Raw genomic sequence first — 22,386 nt, 5'->3', positions numbered from 1 at the left:
AACCTGCATCCTCCTTTTTTGGCGAGGTCGGTGGGCGGTGTGAGGGGTTGGGGCGGGCGATGCAACCCCCGAAATTGTTTTTGGTGCATTCGTGGAGCATGCGCAGCTCCACTCAGCCCCAACCACTCCCCTGTACGCTTCCCCAATCTAGGGCAGGGCTGGCTCTGCTTTTTCTTCTCTTGGCCTTCTCGGGAAAGTTTTTCAACCTTTTTTTTCGTGAACAGGTCTGTGTGGGGGATGGGTGGCGTTCGCTCTTGTCATTCTATCAATGGCAGCCTCAGTTGGAGCAGCTTATCCCGGATAGACTCGCCAACCCCCAGCTCCATGCTAAATTCACCATGCTCCATGTGCCCAGCGTCTGTCGTCTATCGTCTGTCGTCTGTGCCCCCTGTCCATGGTCCATGGGGCACTTGGCACGCCATTTTCACACAAACATTTCAATGAAAAGTATCAACGAAATTGCTTTTGGAATTGCTTCATATGCCATAAACAGAATGCGTGCCAGATTTCCTTGATGCTCTTTATGTGCATTTTATGGAGGGACCGTGTCCCTCTCCCCATAGTCTCTTGTGTCTGCTGGCTGGCTCTCTCTCTCTTTAAAGCTCTCCACTAAATTTAGCCCCTCCCCAGGACCACTTCTCCGTTACCCTTCCGTTGCTCCTTCCCGGGTCCTGCCGCTGTTGCCACATTTTTCTGTTTGTTGCATATTTTCGTTTTTGGTATTTCAATTAAAGTTTCATTAAAATTTGCGATGCCATGGTTATCCCAGAGACGACCCAGTCGCCCCAAGACCGGCTTCAAGGGCTTCCTCGTTCCCGCCCCGCCCTCTAGCTCCTCTCCCACTCTTCCACCTTGACATTTGCCTGAGTTTTTAATAAAGATGCCCGCTTTTTATGAGAGTATTTAGTCTAATTTTAGCAAAATATTCAGATATTGGATGAACGTCGCGTCATGGAAATTCAACTTATCGTAGGTACATCAGTCGTCCCCAACTCCTTGCTACTGAGCTCTCCAGAAGTCACTGGGCTATTATTAGAGGGGCATTAGCGGCTCAGCAAATAAATTAGTTCTGTCTGGAGTCGAGGCAATAATTTATCAATGCTCGCTGCGGGCAGGAGACACGTGAAGGAGCGAGCTCGGACGGCACTGGATTGGCCCGAATGCGACTCGTGTGGCCCGGACTGGCCCTGTGGCTTAAGCCAATCGATATTGCTTATTCCTGCTGAATCACAAGAAGTCAGCAGAGTTTTTTCTCTATGTACGAGTGGAGATGTTAGTGAATTGAATTGAAATATAATTTTTAAGATAACAAATATCAGTTTATTTTGGTTAGTTTTGTTTCGAATATTTCAGCTCACCGATCATTAATAGAGGAACTAAATAACAGAAAGATATCTAGTAGTTCTTCCTCAACTAAGATCTGGAGGCTTCCCAGCTGTAAGACTAAGATTAAATCCGTTGCCAAGCGGTTGATTGGCTATGAAGCTTCACTTTTTGGTCCCATCTCCAGGCACTTTCACCTGCGTGGAGTCCTGCGCTACCTTCGGGCGGTTGCTTGGCAAATTAATCATGTGAGAAATTCATTTAGTGCCCAGCCACACGCACTGGCACGTGCGGGAGCGCCGCTTGGCCAACCTCCCGCCACATGCTGTGGCCCTGCCCCGCGTTGCAACAAATTAATAAACAAACCAATAAATGTTAACATTTCAGACAATGCCATTACAATGCCTTTGACAAGGTCTCTCTCTGACAATGCCTTTGACAGTGCCGAACGATGATAAGTCAATTTTGCGGCTCATCTTCCATCCAAATGCACTGCGCCCCCTTTCCGCCCCACCACCCGTGGAGATGTCACGTGTGACAAACAGATTGTCTCGGACCCTGACCCGAGGCCACGTCCCGGCCACGTAAATTGTTCAATTGCTGCTGTGAAAACACAAATTAACAATTGCCGGGGAGCCTCCTGCTGTGCTGAGTCCTGGCCTGAGCTTACGACTGTGTTAATCCCGAAAGCCTACCGAAAGCCCCACACCAACGGCCAATCCGATTAGGCAGGAAGAGATGCTCTCCGCTCTGGCTTTTATGTATTTATTAAATTATATTTACCATAAATGCTGCTGTGTGCTGCCTGCCCGTCGGTGTGAAGAAACTCCTCGCTCGCACTTAGCCAGTCGGCCGCTACGTGAGGCTCATAACTTATGCACCTGCCACCCCTTCGCCATCACATGTGGAACGGAACTTTGACTTGATTTTTGTGTGGTAATACGGGCTGGAATTTTCCTGGCGTTTAGCTGGAAGGAGACAGCAGGGAAGCAGGGAGGCCTGGAGGCCTGGAGGCCTGGATGCTGTCTTTATGCCGTCATTAGCTGCAAATCCTCGCAGATTGATTTAGGGCCAGACGTGTGTGTGCATATCGAATGAGGGTCGGACCTCTTGCAAGTGTGAAAATGCCTCCAATGGCTCCAAGGAGCCACTAAATGTGTTATTTCTGTCTGCCAATGCCACTGCTACTGCCACGGCCACTGCTATAGCCAGTGCCACTGGCACTTCCACTGTCTGCCACTGCTACTAACAGCGGGCCAACTTAATTTATATGCTAATTTTATTAAACAACAATCCCGAAACTAATCCAACGGCCTGACATCCTCTAAGCCGCAACGACAACACAAAATCAAACATTAGAGCAGCGGGACAGCGGCGGGAAGGAAGAGCAGCAGCCACACAAATAGCGACCGACGGCAATCGCCTTCAGCCTTCAGCTTTTTGTCAGTCACCCCGCCGCCTGCATCATCCACCCTCTCCCTGTGTCAGTCACCTGCATTGTCCCTTGGACAGCCGCATGAATGGGGCAGGCTGAGAAAGGGCTATGGTCTGGGACGTGGAAGAGGGGGAAAAGCATTAACGGGCAACACTGATACGCAATTATTAAAACAATTTATCAAAGTAGAACACATCCGGTGGGGCGTACAGGCTCATCATGAAGGTGTCGCCCGTGGAGCAGGCAACAGTTTCTCACTCACGGCTAATTGTTTTAGCAGGAGAGCAGCAGACAGCCGTGGAGACGCCGCAGACACTGAAAATCCTTCTATGGCCAATAAGACAAAGTTTTTGGCATTCATTTCAACCGCAAAACAATTCTCGCATTTCTGCTCTGGCTCGCACAACCGGAAACGGAAGCTTAAATACAAATTTAATGAAGCAGTAAATTCGATTGTCCCATAAACAAAGTCCCGCCCGCATGCAAAGGACCCTCTCCGCAGCAGCAGCAGCAGGAGCAGTAGGGGAAGCAGGCACAGAGACAAGGATAATGGCATCAGCAACAGCAGCAGCAGCAGCAGCACAGGGGAGCCGTGCCAGCCACAAAAGGATAATGCCCGTTCGTTGTACACGTGTGTGTGTGTGAGTGTCTGAGCTTCGCATAAAAACTTTTGCAAGTAGAGAAAACAGAGCTCGGGGGCAAGCTGGGTGGGGGCGTGCCTGAATGCCGGACTAAATGTGACTTTATGTGCTTTAATAAAGTATAATTTTGGGCGCTTAAATGGTGTTCGGCGGAGCCAGAGCCTCCCAGCAGCCAGTGCCTCGTAAACTGTTGCAAGCAAAACGGTGGAAAGTATCCATAGGGAAGGAGAGAGACACAGTCCAGTAATCCGCTCTCTTGGTTGCTGCGGTTTTGTGCAACACAAGTGAAATGTCATGTCAGCCAGCCCCAAAATGGAACTAGACCGATTTCGGAGAGAGCTCCCCACCTGACAGCCGTCGAACCGCAGGACAAAACCACGGAAAGTTTTACTAGGCAGGGGAAGGGACAGGACACTCACCTGGACACGGGATTCGGTGAGGCCGATGCGCATGGCGATCTCCTCGCGCATAAAGATGTCCGGGTAGTGGGTCTTCGAGAAGCACCGCTCCAGCTCGTTCAGTTGGGCCGGAGTGAAGCGCGTGCGATGTCTCTTCTGTTTGTTTTTGTCCAGGAGCTGCACCGAGGGAAGCCAAAAGAGAGAAAAGAGAGACACAAACACGCGTGAATGACATGGTTCTAAGGCGGGTAAACACAGAGTACATTTGTGTGTATCTTAGGTACAGACGAACTACCAGGGAATGCAATCAATCTACAAGCTACAGCTACAGTACAGTAGATACACTAAGAACAAAGTACAGAAGTTTAGTTTGTAGTGGGACGATTGGATTGGATTGGAGTGGGTGTGGAGTGGAGTGGAGTGGAGTGGAGTGGAATGGGTCTGGGAGTAGTTGGAGTCTACGGTTCTAAGTATGGAAATCAAGGTACACTTACTTTTGGTTTTTATTTGTGATTATTATTACGAATATGAATCATGGCATGGCACATTTAATAGGTTCATTACACAATTCAGAACACACACATTCACGTTTTGGAAACAGATTTGTGGTTTGTATCGAATTTCGAATTGAATTGTTTATATTTTTTGTTTTTTGTTTGTTTTTGGCATAGCAGAGTAGTATTTGAAGGGAAAATAAACATCGAAAAGAACATGGATTATTAAAAAAGTTTGGCATAAACTATACAATATAGCTATCACTTTCGCTCTCGCTCTGCCTCTTCTCTCTCTCTCGCTCTCTCTCTCTCTCTCTCTCGCTCTCTCTTGCTGTAGCCAGCTAGCTCTCTCTCACCTGATCCTGCTGCTGCATGTTGCTGTTGCCGCTGCCACCTCCACCGCCGCCGCCGCCACCACTGCTGTTGTTGCCGCTCTGGTTCGTGTTGTCGCACAGTCCGCCGGAGATGTGTAGGCGTGCCACGCCCCCTCCGACAGGCAGTCCAACGCCACCACCACCCGCGCCACCGAGATCGGCCAGATTCGGAGCACCGGGCAGCTGGCCGAAGCTGTTCACGCCCGCGTGCAGCGCCGTCAGTGCGGCCTTGGGCAGATCACAATCCTTGGGGCCTGCAGCGATACAAGTAAGCAAATATTAATGATTTAAGATCTTGATATAACAAGAGTTATTTCTGTTCCTTCTTTGCCCATTGTCATATGCACATATGCCATACACCATCCACCATCCATGCAATCCTGCAATCGCTTAAGTCTGTCCCCTGTCTCCACCGTTCCATCACTCAATCATGTTTGTAGAAGATTACAAGGATGCTTAATTCCGACTTAAATAGTTGCGGCTTAAAGTTTAGTAGTTAAAGATTCTATACACTCTTGTTTAGTGTCTTCAAAATCGGACTCTCTGTTATATTTCTGTCATGGTCGCCATCTATCTGACATAGTTCCTTGAAATACTTTCGAAGAAACTTTCCGGTGCATAAAAATGATTTTCACCTGTTATTTTGTACTTGAAGTATTGTCGTGCTTCGTGGTAAATTGTTTAGTTTGGTCGCTGAACTTGCTATGGATGGTAATGGACTGGATTATGTGGAAACTCTTTTTGTGTGCAATGGTACATGCTGCAATCCGCGGCTTTGTGTTGATCTGCCGCTTGTCAGTGCGCCCTCCAATAAGGACTAAGACTGATTCAAAGCCAGATGCTGTCAAAGACTCAAGGTTAGTGTTTTTATGCTCAAAAGCTTACAACGATCCACTGATAATCCCAAATCAATCCACTGATGTTAGGCGTAAAGAACGAAGCTGCCACCACACATTCGCACAAAAACACAACAGAACACACGGCACTCGGCGATAAAAATTACTTTTGATTTGTATTAGAATTGTTGAATCTCAAATTAAATCACTGAAAGTGTTCCGCGGGAGATGGCTGAGCGTCTGTCTACGGGTATTAATTAATTCTTTTTGGTAGCTGCGCGGGGCTCTGGCTGGAAGCGGTGCGGTAACGACCTAGAGTATTGCTCGGACCGAACTGCGGCGATCGGATAAATTGAATTTTTCAACAACCTGTCATTCAGCTGGGGGAAAAAGATGCCAAAAACAGTCACGAATGAACGGGTGAGCCAGCGAGAAAGATAGATAGATAGAGAGAGAGAGAGAAAGAGAGACAAACAAACTGACACAAACTGAGGTTCGATACACACAGGTACGGATACAGCAGCAGACGCAGATACAGATACGAGACAGCGAGCGAGCGAGTAAGCGACTTGTAACCCCTTTTCATTTCGTACCTTTTCGGTCTCTCACTTGACTACGTAACGTATCTGTATTTTGTTTTATTCCCATTTTATTTGTACGTGTATCTCATGTCAGTCAGCAGCAACAGCAACAGCAACAGCAACATCAGCATCCCGAGAGATGGATGCAGAGTTGGCCAAACCAGCCAGAGTCGGAGGCCGCATCATCTTCATCGTACGCCTGGAATTTTTAACATGTACGTGTGAGAGAGACTCCGGCTCGACCCAACTCTTTTTCCCCTTTTTTACCTCACTTNCTTTGCCGCTGCCGTTGCCGTGTTCAACTGTTGCTACAAGTCAAACATTTACTCATCGCCAGTGGACGCGAACTCTCCTCTTGTCCATAGGGTTGCGCACAACCTTTGAGGGGGGAGAGGAGAGGGAGAGGAGCTGGACCAGGGAGCGGGCTTCGGGCTTCGGGCTTTTGGCGGGATGTTGTCATGATTGTCATTGGATTGTGCCCGAAGTGAAGGTGTAGGCGGCTATTGGCGGTGTGCAATTTCCGATGAAAGCGAGGCCAAAATGCAAATCCTTCTAAGCTGGAAAAAATCTGCCCGCCTTGACCACTTTCCCCTCCAATCCACTCCACTCCACTTCGCTCCGCTCGCTCCATTGCCGACTTTGATGTTGTCGGTGGCGAGCAGGGCAGCCCTCAATGATTTTTATTGTTTTCGAGTCGAACTTGTTAAAATTTCGGCAACATCACAGAGAGCGAGAGAGAGGGAGAGAGAGAGGCAAACGAATCGTAGTCGAGTTTCGAGATCCGAGATCCCAACGGGAATGCAGTCAACAGGTGAACGAGTGCAGGCCAAGACGACACATAAAATCATAAATATAAATAGCGGCAAATAAAAGATATGGACTCAAAGTTGAGTGCGGCTGCCAGAGCTCCCCTATGATATCGCGGGGGGTTCTGGTCACAAGCGACATTCCCTGTAAGCCGCTTTTGTTGTTGGCGCTGCTGGGGAAGTGCTAATTTTTACACATACACCCAGTGCGGCTACTGTTCATTAGCGATTTTCAGATGGTGACGTCCCCAATCGTTCCCCATCCAGCAACGGGAGCTCCACATCGAAGAGGTGCCTCAGCCATGGGGTCACTGCAACTGTAGCACCGCGGACTCGAGACAGATTGAGTGCAGATTGAAGGCCCAATTCTTCGAGTCTAGCCTCTGCCTGTCATCACCCATCCCTCTTGGCTGCTTTATATATATTTTTAGAGCATTACGCAGCACGCACAGCAAAAGGTACCGTGTGGGGAGGGGAGTCCGAGAGGTAAAGCAAATTCAAACTCTGCTCGTGATTAGTAAATTTAAGGCGCGGTGTTAGGTGCGATATCTCCATCTCCACATATGTATGTTTGTATGTACAGTGTGTACATCCATTTATCCATCCGAACATTCACGCTCGATGGCCACAGCTCAAACATGAATCTGTATCTACGCTGTGGAGGGTAAGCGACGGACGTTCTGTTGCGCTGATGCTCCAAAGAAGTGCGACTTTTAGCATCCAACTGTTCCCGCTTCCTTCTGTTTTCTCAATTCAAATCCACATGGACACACACACATACATAGTCCAGCACATTTGGACAGCGTTTGGGCCACGTTTGGGAGCCATAAAATAGCGCCACTTCTCGAAATCGCACTTCCCTGGCAATGGGCAGTCAGCCCGCTCCTCCCCTTCCGCCTCTCTGCCAGCTAGTTAGTTGGTTTGTTAGTTAGTTGTTTGGTCCAACTTTGATTTTTTCACCTCGTCTTTTACAGTTGTAACACATAAATATTAAAAAGAAAACACATACGGCTGCTGCCCTAACTGTGCATTGAGTATGCAGATCGAGCGGACGAAGAGAAGGCTTTCCAGTGGCCAGCAGCCAGCAGCCAGCAGCCAGGAGGCATCCATTCAGAGCAGAATTCTCCATGTGCTGACAGCTGTGAGTCTTTCAAAATATAAACAGAAAACTTCAATCTAGCTCAGTAGAGTTGCCTGGAACCTATGCCTATGTCTTAAAAGATTCTTCTCACATTTTTCAATGAATTCTGCAGCAAAACACCCAATGCTAAATCATAATTAAATGTCGCTTCTAATATACATACATCCGATTACACCGTTTTTCACCATAATTCTGATGACAAACACTCTTGCAAAATTGCGATGTAGCCTAATGGAACAACATATTCAAATCAATCATGGGAACATAGTTATTCAGTTAGCAAAACACACAGAGGACATTAAATTATGGGGAGCTATAACAGTCAAACAAACCTTGAACCACACAGCTACACAGCCCCAAATGCAGATACAGATGCAGATACCAAGAGAGATACAGATGCAGATACAGATGCAGATACAACTGATTTTACATGTGGCCTGAAGCGGACATTTTAGTTGGTCTCTGGTGCAGACCGAGGCCAGGCGAAACGAAATGAAACGAAATGAAAACCGCACAAAGCGATTAATTAATTAAAATTGGCAAACATGAATTTATCGCGCAAGCAATTTGCACAATTTGCGCAAATCAGTTTGTCTGTTTTGGGAGAGAACGCGAAATGCAAATATCTGCCACAAAATTCGTACGGACGAGGACAGGACTTGGCCCGGCCAGGCCAGGACTAGCCTATGCACCTCTAACTCCCTCTCTCTAGTCGTCAGTTGCATGTGCAATGTGCATAATTATTGAAATTTGGAAATTGTGCGGTTTTCAGCAGCTGCCCACCAGAGCTGCCTATAGGCTCCGGCACCACCAGTACCAGCAGCAGCAGCAGCAGCTCCAGCTCCAGCGAATTCTCTGGCACGGCCTGCTCCAACAACAAACCGCAACAGGGAACAGAGTCCGCAGCAACCGCAAAACATGGCAATACAGAATGGATTCCAGGCCCCACAGTGGCGTGGGCGATCATGGTTTGGGGGGCTTAAGCACATATTTCACCAGCTGCGGCCACCGCAAAAATACCAGCACACAATGGGCGCCAGAGAGGGTGTTCCACGAAGGAGTATCCGCGAATTTCAAATGCAATCACAAAATTAATTTAATTAATGCGAGGAACACGGAAAATGGGAAATAAATGCGACTCAAGCGAGAATCATAAGAGACAGCGACAGAGAGGCCAGAGAAAAGGAAAAGGAAAAGTTTTCGCATTTCTTTTGCATGCAAATTGTCTTAATTGTGTGTACCCCCATTTCCGCTCTTAAAATTTCCCCAGCTGTGGTGTGCAGGCACCCAATATGCAAATGTTTTCGACTGCCCTGCCACTGTTGCCAGTCCTGTGTATCCGGCAGTTGCCGTTTTGTTGTGGGGGGCCCAAAAAAGGCTTACGAAATTTATTATGGCAACCCCTCCGCACTGCAGGCGGGATTTGGGCAGGAGATTCCGCAATGCGAGTCATTGAAATTTATAGTTTTCCATGCCGCAGAGTGGGGACTTCAACTTAAAGACGACTTTGCTTTAAAGATGACTTTGCTTCACCATAATTCAGCATTCTGCGAACCGCCTAGATCGATTCGATCGATTCTCCCGATTGGCCACAATAAAGCAATTCCTTTATGGACATAATTTACATCGCAGTTGGGCAGTAACTATGGAAAAAGGAGCATACGCTGCGTTGCCCAGCGACAATCGGCGCGTTAAAAATGGCAATAAATTAATAAAAGTAATTAATTACATTGTGCCGAAGGATCCGGGGCCAGAATCGCTATCCGGCTGGCAATAAAAATTGAATAAAAGCGCAAACATAATTCATTCATTCATTCAGCAATTCACCTGCACATTCAGCCGGACTGCAGGCGGAGGTAGTGGCAGTGCTGGTGGCGGTGCAGGGCAGGGCAGGACAGTGCAGGGCTAACAGCAAATTGATTGCCGAAATTGAAAGTGCTTGAACAATTGATCAACAATGTGGCGGAATCAGTTTGTTTGCTGCGCATTAATATGCATTACAATATAATTATTAATATATTCATATGTACTCGCAGCTGTACGTGCGCTCAGGTGCTGGCCAGAACTGTTTGATAATTATGTGCGTGCGCCCAGTGCGGCATATTTAAAAGAGCAATTATATCAATTAACACACACACCTACACCCACACCACCCTGTGGTAGTGGCAGAGGGCCCGGCTGGCGAGTCAGTTAAATATACAACTTAATTATTGCTAAATGCACGCGACAAGCGGCCCAAGCGCCAGCTGGTTAGACGCCTCAATTATAGGCCATTTAGCAGATGAAAATCGGAGATGCCAATCGGAAGATCGGACGGAAGTAACCACACGCCACACGCCACACTCCTCATCCGCATATAGAGAAAGATACACGCCTGCAGGTGTGCTCAAGAAATTAGTTTAATTATGGCCAATCGTATGCGATGGGATGGATTAATACACACGTTATTATATATTAGCGTAATTCACTTGCCGATCTTAATTACAATATTATACGCTCCCCCCTCGCCGCTGCTCGGCCACACAAAAATGCAGATTGGACTACAGATACACTTACCCAGCACATTGGCCCCAAGATTGTTCAGCATGTTTGCCGAGAAGTTGCGTATGGATAAAGTCGACAGTTTGTCGCCTTTTGCTAGTAGCCCGCTTGAATAGTTAAGATCCAATCGTCCAATCAATGTCCAATTCCGAATTCAATTTGATTGAATCGAGAATCGAGAATCCTGTCCGGGGCAGAATCCCAGTGAGATTTGCTGCTCGTATACTCGTCTATCACAGTACGTTGATGTGCGTCTTCATCTTCAGTTCGCTTTACATTTCAATTGCTGGCTGCTGTATTTCCAAATGGGTGTGGCTGCAAGTAAATAGAGCTATTAGTAGGTACAGAGAGACAATGTGCTGGCACTCCTAGCAGAAGCAAACCCACCAGCATAAGAGGAACCAAACCCATAGCTGTGTTTGCTGTGCATGTTAAGTGGTGGCTGATCTTGAATACTGATTCTTATTTGTTGGAATCTACACCTCCTGCTGTATCCCAACCCAACTCACTTCCAAGCAAGAAATCTTAATTAATTTCTTACATCTTTCTGCATTCCCACATCTATGAATTGATTTGTCACCAGCGCTGACCCTCATCATCCCCCAGGCTAATGTGCGATTCTTGCCTTGAAAACTAAATCCATTTCACTTTCGTTAACCGCAGCAACTTGTGCAGACCTTCGATTGTTTTTGCATTGACTTTTATTGCTCATTTTGGCCTAAAACTTACCTACGGCGCCGTCGCCTTCTGCTGCTGCTTCCTTTTTATGTGTGTTGGGCCGGGGAGGTCAGAGTTCAGTTCAGAGTTCGGGACTGACCAGGACAGGCAAGAGCAGACGCTCAAATTGCCATAGTAGAATTAATTAAATGCCTTGACCATAAAAAAGCCAAAGAAATTAAATCGAAGTCACTTGGCCGGAAGTTGGAAAGTTTCCTTCGACACGCACACACACAATCACACACATGCACAAGCCATGCACAGGTAAAGCACGCAAGGAAACGGAAGTCGCACCGTTTATTGATGAACTGTTTGACCAACTGACAGCAGGACACTGTCCAAGAGGGGGACCGGACCCCCTGTCTTCTGCGGGTGCGGTCTGCCTCTCTTGTTTCTTGGGTTTGGTTTTAATTGATTGCGTTAAATGCTGTTGACGGCATTGATTTTTCGCACATTTTCACTTTTATAGATCTGGTTATTTGGGTTTCAGTAAATCATTGTTGATCTGGGGAAAGTTCCTCTTGAGTTTAGCGACGGGTTTTGAGTTGGGGTTAAGTTTGAGCTCTGGTGTTTGGCGTGGCGGAATGTAACGAAACGGAGCTGAACGGAAACGACCGCGTAGCGCTGCCAAGGCGGACTCGCTTGCATTTGAGACAAGCGCGAAAAAATCAAAACGAATTGACTCCGGCTCTGATAACGTCGTCGACGCGACATCGACGCTGCCCTGCGCACTGGTGTCGAATCGCATCGCCACCCATCCCACCCACCCTCTGCACTGCTCTGAGTACCCACCCCCGGATTCGGATTCATTCACTTGGCGCTGCGAGACACTGTTTATATTTCGCACTCCCCCCTCTGGCGTTATCCGCCAGCGGGGTTATCTCCTGCATTGATTTGTAAAAAAAGCAACTAAAAAGAAGCCAGAGGCAAACAGTGAGCGACAGAGGGAGACAGTGGCAGCTACGACTGCCAGCTGCCATCTTGCTTTCAGCCATCTTCCACGCCAGAGCGAGACAACCGCTAGAGCGCTGTGTGCTGTGCGATAGGCCCCGCCCTCGATTGTGCTTATGTGGGATAAGCAGCGAGACAGAGAGAGAGAGAGAGAGAGAGAGAGTTCCTGGATGACTTCTGCAGTTTTGGCGCCCATTTCGATAGCCAGTCCTTGGGCCTATCGATAACAGATAGAATCCAGCCCCCGAAGACGCCCACAAGCTGTTCGACAACTGGTTGCTTTGGCAACCATCTCTGAGCGGCACACAGTTATTGCCAAAAGTCCGCTCCTCGGTGGTGGGCAAGTCTCAGATTTTTGTACATTCTTCGCTCCCTGAACTGCCTCCGCAGCATCTCTGCCACGTGTCAACTTCACCTGTTGTCGTTTATTAGTTTCAGTTTCCGCCCCGCTTTTTTCCCAGCATTTTATATGAATATAATTGTGGAGGGGGTGGCTGGTGAGTGGGGCCCCCCCCCCCCCCCCCCCCCCCCCCGAACTTTTAGCGGAATTTTGATAATATTTTGCATGCTGCACAAATGTTGAATTAGCCAGACAATGGAATGCCGGCCAAAATGGGAACTTGTCATGGTAACCGCACCGTTCAAAGGATCTCATCCACCCACAGCGACTCTCCTCTCTGTCTTTCTCTCCACTTGTCTGTCCCTTGGCTGTTTTCGTCTACAGGTTTCTCCTCCCCGTTTCCACTCTACCCACACTCTTTGTATCTGCATGCGTTCTATTCCCCCCTCGTACCCCTTCCCTAGGCCAGGGCAGGGCGTTAATTAAAAACTCAAAGAACCAAATGAAAACCACGAAAAGAATGCACAAACACAAATCAGTTGTGCGTTTGTTACTCCACCAGCCACCTGACCAGATATGGAAAAAGTAATTATATGCACATTTAAATTTGAATAAAGCGAAGCATGTACCCCTGCGGTGGGAATTACCTTTTAATAATAAATAAATAACCTGATCGTTACTCATATTAGAAATCAGACACAGAAATGATAAGTCCAAAGACCCAACATTACATAGAGATTAAGAGCGGATGTAGGGTATCTACAGCTTCGACTCTCGATGCTGCCCATCCGAACCTATTGGCTGCAGCCTTCTTGGTGGACGAATGACGCACAATAAATGTGAATTATTTAATTGAAAGTGCATGCAGAAAAGGCTGTTCCGGATATGCAGCTCATATTCTAAACAGTTGGAGCACAGTCCATTTGGAATTGAAAAGCTTTGAACAGATTGTACTTAAATTAGGGTTATTTAAATATTAATCAATCTTCAATTCATTGAAACTTTTCATTTCATTTTGGGCATTTGAGCAGCATTTAAATTAAGCCACGAAATTGTTTCCCCAACTTTTTGGTTAGTGTATTATAAATCAAACAAGAGAAACAAATCGTGATAACATCTCAATCCAGAGTTGGCCATTATGAAAAAAGGCAAATAAACAACATTTGAGCGTGTTAATTAAACTAAACCGCTTTTCGAATGGCACAGCAACAGCAACAGCAACAATAGCAAAGAATACAAAGAATTTCGGTGGTGGAGAACTATTGAATTTCACAATATTTAAGGCTTGCGAGGCTAATCATTGGTTGGAGCTGGCTGTCGATTGGGGTTCCATTTTGAATGATCTGAATGCTGGGCATGAGCATGTCGTAAATCACTTGACAAAAGCCAGGGAGCATCGGGCTAGTGACTGTGACTAGGACAGCTGCGAAATCCTTGAGATTCCTGCCCCGGCATACAAAAAGCGCCAGCTCAAATGCAAAGGATCCGGCTTTGGGTGCGCTTTTGGCATGCACGAGACGGAGCATTTTTGGCAATCGTTTAAGCCCGGCCAAGCGGAGAACTCAGAGCTGTGGAGAGTGGGCTGGTTGTCTGACTGGAGGCTGGCTGGTTGGCGGGTGGGGGAGAGTGCCAACAAGTACGTGCATCCAAGCAGATTCCCAGTTAGCAGCTCACAACAATTCGCTTTTAAGCCAGCGCATAAATCAACCTCAGAAGATATCCTATCCAATGCTGTCCTATCCCCAAAAATACATGAGCAGTACAATTGGAGGAGGGTAAAAGTTGGCGTTTTTTTTGGGACGGGCCGCGGCATTTTATTGAAAGGATAATCGATGGCAGCGACTGACTGTTGCCAGGCGCGCATTAAAGGATTTGGATTTGGAGCTACTTTAAAACTTGACTCAAGAAGATGTCGACGAACTGAGCTGAGCGATTGCGGTCGATTTAATTGAATGATGAATTGCGCCGGACACTGGGGAGGAGGAAGGCAGGCATGAAGGCAGCAAGGCAGCAAGGCAGCAAGGCGGTGGGACGGGTTGAAGGAACATCTTCAGTCGTCACGGCGTACAAAGGGTGTCAGGGAAGGGGTCGTTGGGACACCAGTAGCAGCTTCCAACGAAACGACAAGGACTGATACGCATAATCAGTCAAAATTTATGACAAGCTCGAACCGAAAGGCAAGCTTAAGCTTATTTAATTGGCCCAGGTCCAGTGGCCTCAAGAGTGTCCCCCAGGACATGCCTAATTAGCATTGGGGGTCCACATAGGATGATGGCAATTTTTTGTCGGCCCTGTTCTATGTGTGCCTGGGACCCGAAATTATTTTTACTGTTTTCCATTTGCGTTGTGTCCCGATTTCTCCATTTCCACCCCCACTCGACTGCGACTACGACTCCGAATGCGACTCTGACGGATGACTCCACTGGAGAACTCAGTGGTAATTTGTCTAGGCCGAAACGGGCTTCTTGTCCTGTCCCTACACTGACGCACGGCGCAGTGGAGTGCTGCTCAAAGTTCTGGCAGCCGGCAGTCTTTTGTCTTTTGTCTTTTGTCCCTGCGTTTCGCTCGATTTGATTTGGGCGCTAAAAGGGGAACAACAGCGCAGCGTGAACCGAAATTGTTAAGCTTAGTGCAGTTTCGTGTAACGCATTACTCTTGCTTAACATTTACAGAGGTTTTTTTTTGCTTTTCCTCTCTTCTGTAGTATCCAAAAAACCAAAGAGAGGGTATACAAACTAAGCGTCCGTTCATATTGGGGGGGCAAGCGTCTTCAAAATGAGTCAAAGCACTGCTGATATAAAGAGTATAGTTCAACAGTGTTTTAAAATAAGCCCATGTGTTAAATTCATGACGAAACGTGTCAAATCTTCTATTCAATTCATTACGACACGACGAGGCATTGTTAACAACAACTGATTTCGAGCAACGGATAAGTTCGGTTTGTTTCCGAATCTTTAATTTAGCCAGGTCTCAAACCATTCGGCTGCCTTAGGTATAGCTACTGACCAATAGATGGCGCTAAACTTGTTTCCTCGATTTCTAAGATGCGTACATATGAAATTCTTCTCACCAGTAGATGGCATTTATCACTTCTACTACATTTTGGTGTAGAATTAATATATAATGTACATGGTAGTGACACGTTCACAGTAGCGCTTCGCCACAGTTTCAATGCGAACAGCTTCTGTCAGATATAATGTTAAACGCGTAGTGTTAAAAGTCGAACTTAAATGTAAATGTCCTGTTAGTATAGTGACTCATTTGCTAATAAGTGGCACCGGACATATGTATATAGATCTGAACTTAATTCCTGGCCTTGGCTCTGGAATTGTGAAAGTTGAATTAACTCGAGCCGTGCCTTCAAGCAGTGCTTTGCCACAGGAACTTACAAATGTTGTATATAAAGTCCTGAACAGAATTGATCTGCCAACAATGAAATACTTATTCATATGTATCAATTAGGATCAATTTTGGCTTTCGATTAAGAATGAACGTACCACAGCCAACAGAAAAAGGGGAATCGGATATGGCGTTACATTAGTGTCATAGATAGAGCGATTGGGAACTCAATTAGTTGAAGAACGATCCCAATCTCTGGCTTGGCCCATAGCAATCATCTCCCGATCACTTCCCACCCCTGGCCATGTGGTTCCTGTAGGCGTTCTTGTTTCCCAACTCCAGAGCTCCTATATGCCAATGATACCATTATTTATTGTGTGTATGAGGCCTAAGAAAACCTCCTGTTTGCATTGAGAGAGGAACAAAGACGCAAGGGAAATACACACCTTGAAGCGGAGTGAGTGTCTTTCGATTTCAGGCAAGGACAAGGACACGGTGCGCTGCGGTGCGGCACGGCAAGTAGCAAACATTGCAAACAAGCAAGCAAAACATGTCCACGCCCCTAAGCTGCTAATGAGGGACAACACAACTGCAACTGTGGGCTGTGAAAACACGCACACAAAGGCGACAAGCCGCATGAAAGGACGCATGCTGCGCTACGGATCGGAATCGAGATCAGAATAGGGATCGGGCAGGCAGCTGAGAGAACCGAACACAGAATTATAGAGACAGAGAGAGAGAGAGAGAGAGAGAGAGAGAGAGAGAGAGAGAGAGCAAAGGATACAGTAGCAGCATGGCCGCAAAACGATCTTGAGAGAAGTCTCTGGTGGTTAAGGAAGAGGCTACCTACTCCTCCCGCAGCACTCTCGTTGTTCATTTAACAATCGCACTCAGCACAGCCGATAATGTAGCACCATGGAAAATATTGTAAAATCCAGACAATCTAGCAACAAGCAGACATCCACCAGAGAGCAAAACAGACAGACAGACAAAGGCATAAGCGGATTGGGCCAACAAAGTTGAGTGGCCTCAATACCTCGCCCTGATCCTTCGCCTGTGTCCGTGTCCGTGTTTGATGTCCTGCGGCGCATATTAACATTATCAGCTGTGTGTCGCCCGAAAAAGAAGCGGCGTAAATCCCACTAGAGAATGTTATCGGAGCCCAGTAATTGTGTCTCGTCCTAGCCGGCATTCAAATAATGCGTGAAAATTTACACCGAGCCGAGAGCCCCCCGCTGTGCCAAGCACAGGGACAAGATAGGACATTCTTCTCTGCGGTGTAATCGGTGTAAATGTGGTTAAGTGATTTAAGGGGATATTATCGAGCACAGCAGCACGAAGCGGACAAATCAATCAGCTTCGCATTGAGACGGAGAACTCAGACAGATTTCGTTTACATTACCCCAGAGAGAGAGCCTCGGCTCGGATGGGCTCCCTCGTTCTCCTTCTCTTTCTCTGTGGCCCCCAATCTTCGCGTCGCTTTAACACAGTTTGCCCCGAAACGGAAACGGAAATTTCTTTCGCATGTTTGCGACTGCCGCAATCGAATCGCTTCCATTTTCCATTTTGTTTGCATGGCGAGAGTTAAGTGACTTTCTACAGATAAATCCTCGTACTCGCATTCGTACCCGTACCTACATATATACAAGGACTGCCTCGGTTTGGCACTGATCCGAGCATAGCCACATCAACCCCTCTTTGGCCGAATCTGAAGCTTCCAATTAACACTGAGCGACCATAAAAATGCAGTCATTCGGTCAAAAATGAAAACAAATGCCTCCGGGCATCCTAAGAGTGCTGCCCTCAAATATTATTATGATTGTTATTCTGTTATTTTGGCACCCTCTGGTCTAACGATGTTAGTGTTTCCGTTTCTGCCACATGCTTACCCATCAATTTGCGTGCAACTCGCATGCCCCAGGACAGGGCAAGGAACAGGGAGAGGAACACGGACCGGGACTGGAACAGGGGTCTGTCTCTGGACAGGGAAACGAAAAAGTCACGGCAGGGACTATTTGTAACATTTGGCAGACGTCAACGCCCTGCCCTGCTCAAGTGCAGGAAAATGAAATCAAATCAAAGCCAAACGATTTGATCAGAAAAATGTCATAATTGAATCGCTGTGGGAGCGGCAACCCACTGCCTGTGGGCGTAACAGGCTTTTGATGACTTTATGGTAATCAGAGATGGCCGAAGAGTCTCCGATTTCAGCAGGCCAAGCCGGGCTCCTTGCTAGCAAACGAGCCACAGAGCCAAAGAGCTGCACATAATTTCCGCTCCTGGTGCTCATTTCGACTATTCTGTGTATACAAAACTAATTAATTTCCCAAAAATGCAGCAGGAAAGGGTTGCGAGGCGGTTGGAGGGTGCTAGGGAGCTGGGGAGCTGGTGCCCCGATCCAGCAGTCGGGAGACAGGATATTTGTGCAAGCAATTTCCGGTGCCGAAGAGCGTTTTGTGCGTAATTAATTTATGCAAAATACAAATGCAAACAAATTGCAAATGTTTTCGCACGAAATTGTTGCGCGCGCCAAAATTGTTTTCCAAAATAATTAACTTTTCAGCGGGTTTAATTAGAAATTTTCTCAATTTTTCCGCTTGCCCCCAGCAGCAGGCACAAGGATGCCAGGCACTTCTCCGTCACTCGATTAGTCAGTAGCTTGGAGACGGAGCTGCTCAGTATTTTCATTCTCCCTGTGTGTCGTATCAGCCTCAATCCAGTCAAAATGTTGGATCATTTTTGGGACATCACCGAAACGAATGCGTTTAAGATAATCCTCTGCCTGTTTATTTCCGCTTTGATAATTTACGGTGTGAGAATCAGCTGTCTGGATTTCAGTCAAGCCAAGAGATCGAGTGCCGCAAGAGGATTAAGCCCGTCTGCCGGTCCAGGTGGATCGCTCAACACTTTTGACTATGGAGCTATTCGAGGTCCCCACAGCTGGATTGTGCCTAGCAACAATCAGAGCCCCATCAACATCGACCAACGAAGCATGGAGAACATTTACTTCGAAACACCGCTGGAGTGGACAAACCTGGAAATTATGCCCGCTGCCATCCGCCTGGAGAACAACGGCCACACTCTGGTGCTGCGCGCCTCCTATCCACGATGTGTGCCCTCGATTGGCGGCTGGGATCTGCTGGGGCGCTTTGAACTTCGAGAGATCACCTTCCGCTGGAGCTGGTCGAGCAACATGGGCTCGGAGCACACCGTCGACAACCGCCACTTTCCGCTGGAGATGCAGTGCCTCCACACGCTGTCGCAGACCTCGGGCATTATTTCTAGCCAGAATGTTCTGATGATCTCCTACATGTTCGAGGTGGGCCAGGACAATCCTTACATGGATGTGCTCACCCAGCATATCGTGGCCATCAAGAGGGCGGGCCGCTCTGTGGAGGTTTCCCCCTTCCCCATCAGCTACCTCATGACACCGTTCTACACAGAGTTCTTCAGCTACCAAGGGTCGCTCACGCAGCCACCCTGCCATCGTGGAGTCGAGTGGCTCATCAATCCCCGTGCCCTGGCCATCAGTGAACGTCAGCTGAACGCGTTCCGCCAACTGCGAAGCTACCAAGGCGCACACATCGGCTTCAACGCTCGACCCGTGCAGCCACTCGAAGATCGTACGGTCTTCTACAATCTTTATCGTATTTGGCGATAGCTCTCCCTAGGACAGAATATTCTGTTCCTAAACTCAGCACCAAACATGATATGGATGCTGGGAATGAATTCAGCATTTCTGATGCATCAATTCTCAAGTCTGCGAACATCTATCTATTCCTTTCTGCAAGCATCTCAGAGACAATATATTTTATATACAAGATCCGATGGCAGGGAAACATAAAGGGAAAATTACAAGAAAAAAACGATCTCCAGCTCATCACCTTGTTAACAATTCACAGAGAAGAAACGAAATATATTTTTTATGCACACACACAAACATATTCGCAGGTTTCCTTTCTGAACAGTGTGTGCGGAAAGTTGTCTCGATTCGGCAGGGGGCTTCATTAGCTTCCAAGCAGGGACTAATTGGACTTGGGCAATCTTCCGCACAATTTCATGAGGTTAGTCGTTTGTTGGGCAAATAGTTTGCCTATATACTAATCCACTAATTAGACGTTCAAAGAGCATTAGCATTAGCTGAGGACGGTCCCCGGGTTGCGTCAGTGTCCGAGTACGCTTCCTGTGCGCCTCAGCGCCGCAGGATATGCCTCTCCTACATACATACGTACACGTTCATATATTTGTTTCTTCTTTGGATGTATCTGTAACTGTATCTGGATGCATCGCATCTGTTTCTGAGTGTGTGTTTGCGTGTGTCTGCCGTCTGTAATTTCGTTAGTGCAACGGAAACTGTTGCGGACATATTTGCTCTGGCCTGGGATTGGGATTGGGTTTTAGGGTTTTGGGCTTTGGACCTCCTGTGGCGACGCACCCTCATCTTCCGCTCTCCATCCCAGTCACATCACCCTCCAGGCAGGGTATTGGCATTCCCCTCTGCTACAGCTGCTTCTGCGGCTCGGTAATCAGAGTCCCAGTTTCCAGTTCCTGGCTTATAATTATCAGTTGGCGCCTAACCATAGATGGGCATTCTCGACCATGGTCAGTGCAGTCCGTTGCTCTGTAATTAGTTTTTATTTCAGAGTTGGGGGTATCCACCACATCGCTATATCCGTCCAGCTCTCCATCTCTTCATCGCATCTCATCCATCTCTCTCTCCCTCAATGGGCGCTCTTCGAATTCGATTGGACCTGGACATCGACTTGTTTAATCAATGGCAGGCCAAGTGAATTTCAATGCAATTGCGTTTGCTGCAAATCAACGCTAATGAAATTATTCAAACAAGTTTCGTTGTGTTCTGTGTCTCTCTCTCTCTCTGTCTACCTCTCTCTGTCTGGATTGCTTGTGTCAATATTGGTGCGACGCGGCCATTCGCAATTTGCGTGTTTTGAAAACTTAATTGAATTGCAATTCCCACAAACAAAGCTTAATTTTTCGGTCACGTCTATTATTTTTATTTTGTTGGCCGAAAACTAAAACTTTTGTGCTAGAAATGCAATTAAAAAATGTATAATTCCATTGATATGCAAATTGATTGCACACAAAATGTTAAATTAAAATGAAAATGTTTGTTAGAATTTTAATGCGATTTTACCGAGAAACGCATAATTATTGCCGCACTTGGATTTATTTTCACAAATGTACATACATATGTATGGATTGGAGCACTAAAACCACCAATAGCCATTTGCATATCTAATGCAATCGATCATCGATCAAAGCGATATTCTAAATGCATTTTTAATTGAATCTCTAATCAACTGCAGGAGCAGCAAACTATACATAAGGTGCTTGTTTGTAGGCAGAGGTAAGTATTATTTAAGCATTCCATCTTTCCAATTATAATCATAAACGAAAAGTCCCAAATGTTGGACTTTAAGGCTCGACGATGTTCCCCTCTGTCAAAATACAAAAAGATAAAATAAAATAAAATTCAAATCTGAAGATTAGAGAACGAATTATGAATGCAAATATTCACCATTCGATCTCTATTCTATATGCGACAATGGCTGAAAGAGCTGAAAGCCTTACGGACAAAGCCGAAAACAGAAATCTCTGGCCTAATCGAAGCAGTCGCAGCAACACAAACATATCAATCAACATATTTAATTGCATGCAATTAGGATGAGGCTTGCAGGCTGCCAAAATCCAACTCCTTCAGTAGCTGAATCATGGGAGCCAGCCTCAAATCCACTCTTAGTCCCAGTCCCAGTCCCAGTTCCAGTTCCAATCCCCGGCTGGGAGCGCTCCCTTCAGCCCCAAGCAGGGCACGTAGTTTCTGCTTCACTGAAAATGGCAAGAAAATGAAATTAGACGAATAGAATGACGATGTAAGTGCCATGAAAAGACGTTAAGATGCTCTAAGCCAAGACGATGAGCACGACGGCGACAGAGTGAGAGTGAGTGAGAGAGAAAGAGACAGAGAGAGAGAGAGCGAGTCTAGAGGGGGGAGCAAGCTCCTTCTGCTGCTGAGAAAATTGAGGCAAATTGCATTTAAGTGTTGCCGTTTTCATTTAGCCGCATGAATATGTATGTTGGCGTCGCTGGAGCTTGTCCTGAACTTGCTGCCTTGGCTCTAGCTTTTGTGGCATGCAAAATTGAATGAATAATTGAGAAAACGAGCGCATGATGGCATTAGTGTGTGATTGTGTGTGCGCGACTGTGTGTGTGTGTGTGTGTGTGTGTGTTTCTGTGCATAAGAGAGTGTATATGCAACTAATGAATTTTAATTGCTTTTATTAAGGCTTTTGTGTCCTTTCGGGATGGAGACGTCCAGCGACTGGGATGGCCTGTCATTGCCGGTCCTGCATCAAAAATCCCTGTTTAATGTTAATTGTTAATCATTAAATATTGTTGGCAAAATCAATATGGTGGCTGTCCATTAATCAACGCCATTTTGTAATTATCT

At 46.8% G+C, this 22,386-nt stretch overlaps 2 protein-coding genes across 2 annotated transcripts in view; one reads left to right on the top strand and one right to left on the bottom strand.

The window, feature by feature from the left end:
* LOC117580016 (homeobox protein orthopedia) overlaps positions 1 to 11,956 on the bottom strand; it is a 20,986-nt gene extending 9,030 nt beyond the window's left edge. Inside the window, exons 1-4 of the mRNA XM_034266227.1 lie at positions 11,300 to 11,956; positions 10,586 to 10,885; positions 4,648 to 4,919; positions 3,819 to 3,974 (exon numbers count right to left, since the gene is read on the bottom strand). Coding sequence (XP_034122118.1) covers positions 3,819 to 3,974; positions 4,648 to 4,919; positions 10,586 to 10,616 — 459 coding nt within the window. The 5' untranslated portion in view covers positions 10,617 to 10,885; positions 11,300 to 11,956. The remainder of the gene's footprint in view (positions 1 to 3,818; positions 3,975 to 4,647; positions 4,920 to 10,585; positions 10,886 to 11,299) is intronic.
* Positions 11,957 to 18,642: 6,686 nt separating this feature from the next.
* Positions 18,643 to 19,753, top strand: LOC117592482 (carbonic anhydrase 1). The gene has a single exon (XM_034286320.1). The coding sequence runs from the start codon at positions 18,643 to 18,645 to the stop codon at positions 19,576 to 19,578; it is 936 nt and encodes a 311-aa protein (XP_034142211.1). The 3' UTR covers positions 19,579 to 19,753.
* Positions 19,754 to 22,386: the final 2,633 nt, after the last annotated feature.

Source organism: Drosophila guanche, unplaced genomic scaffold (genome assembly GCF_900245975.1).
Source record: "Drosophila guanche unplaced genomic scaffold, DGUA_6, whole genome shotgun sequence".
NCBI lineage: Eukaryota > Metazoa > Arthropoda > Insecta > Diptera > Drosophilidae > Drosophila > Drosophila guanche.
This window is presented reverse-complemented; position numbering and strand designations above follow the sequence as displayed.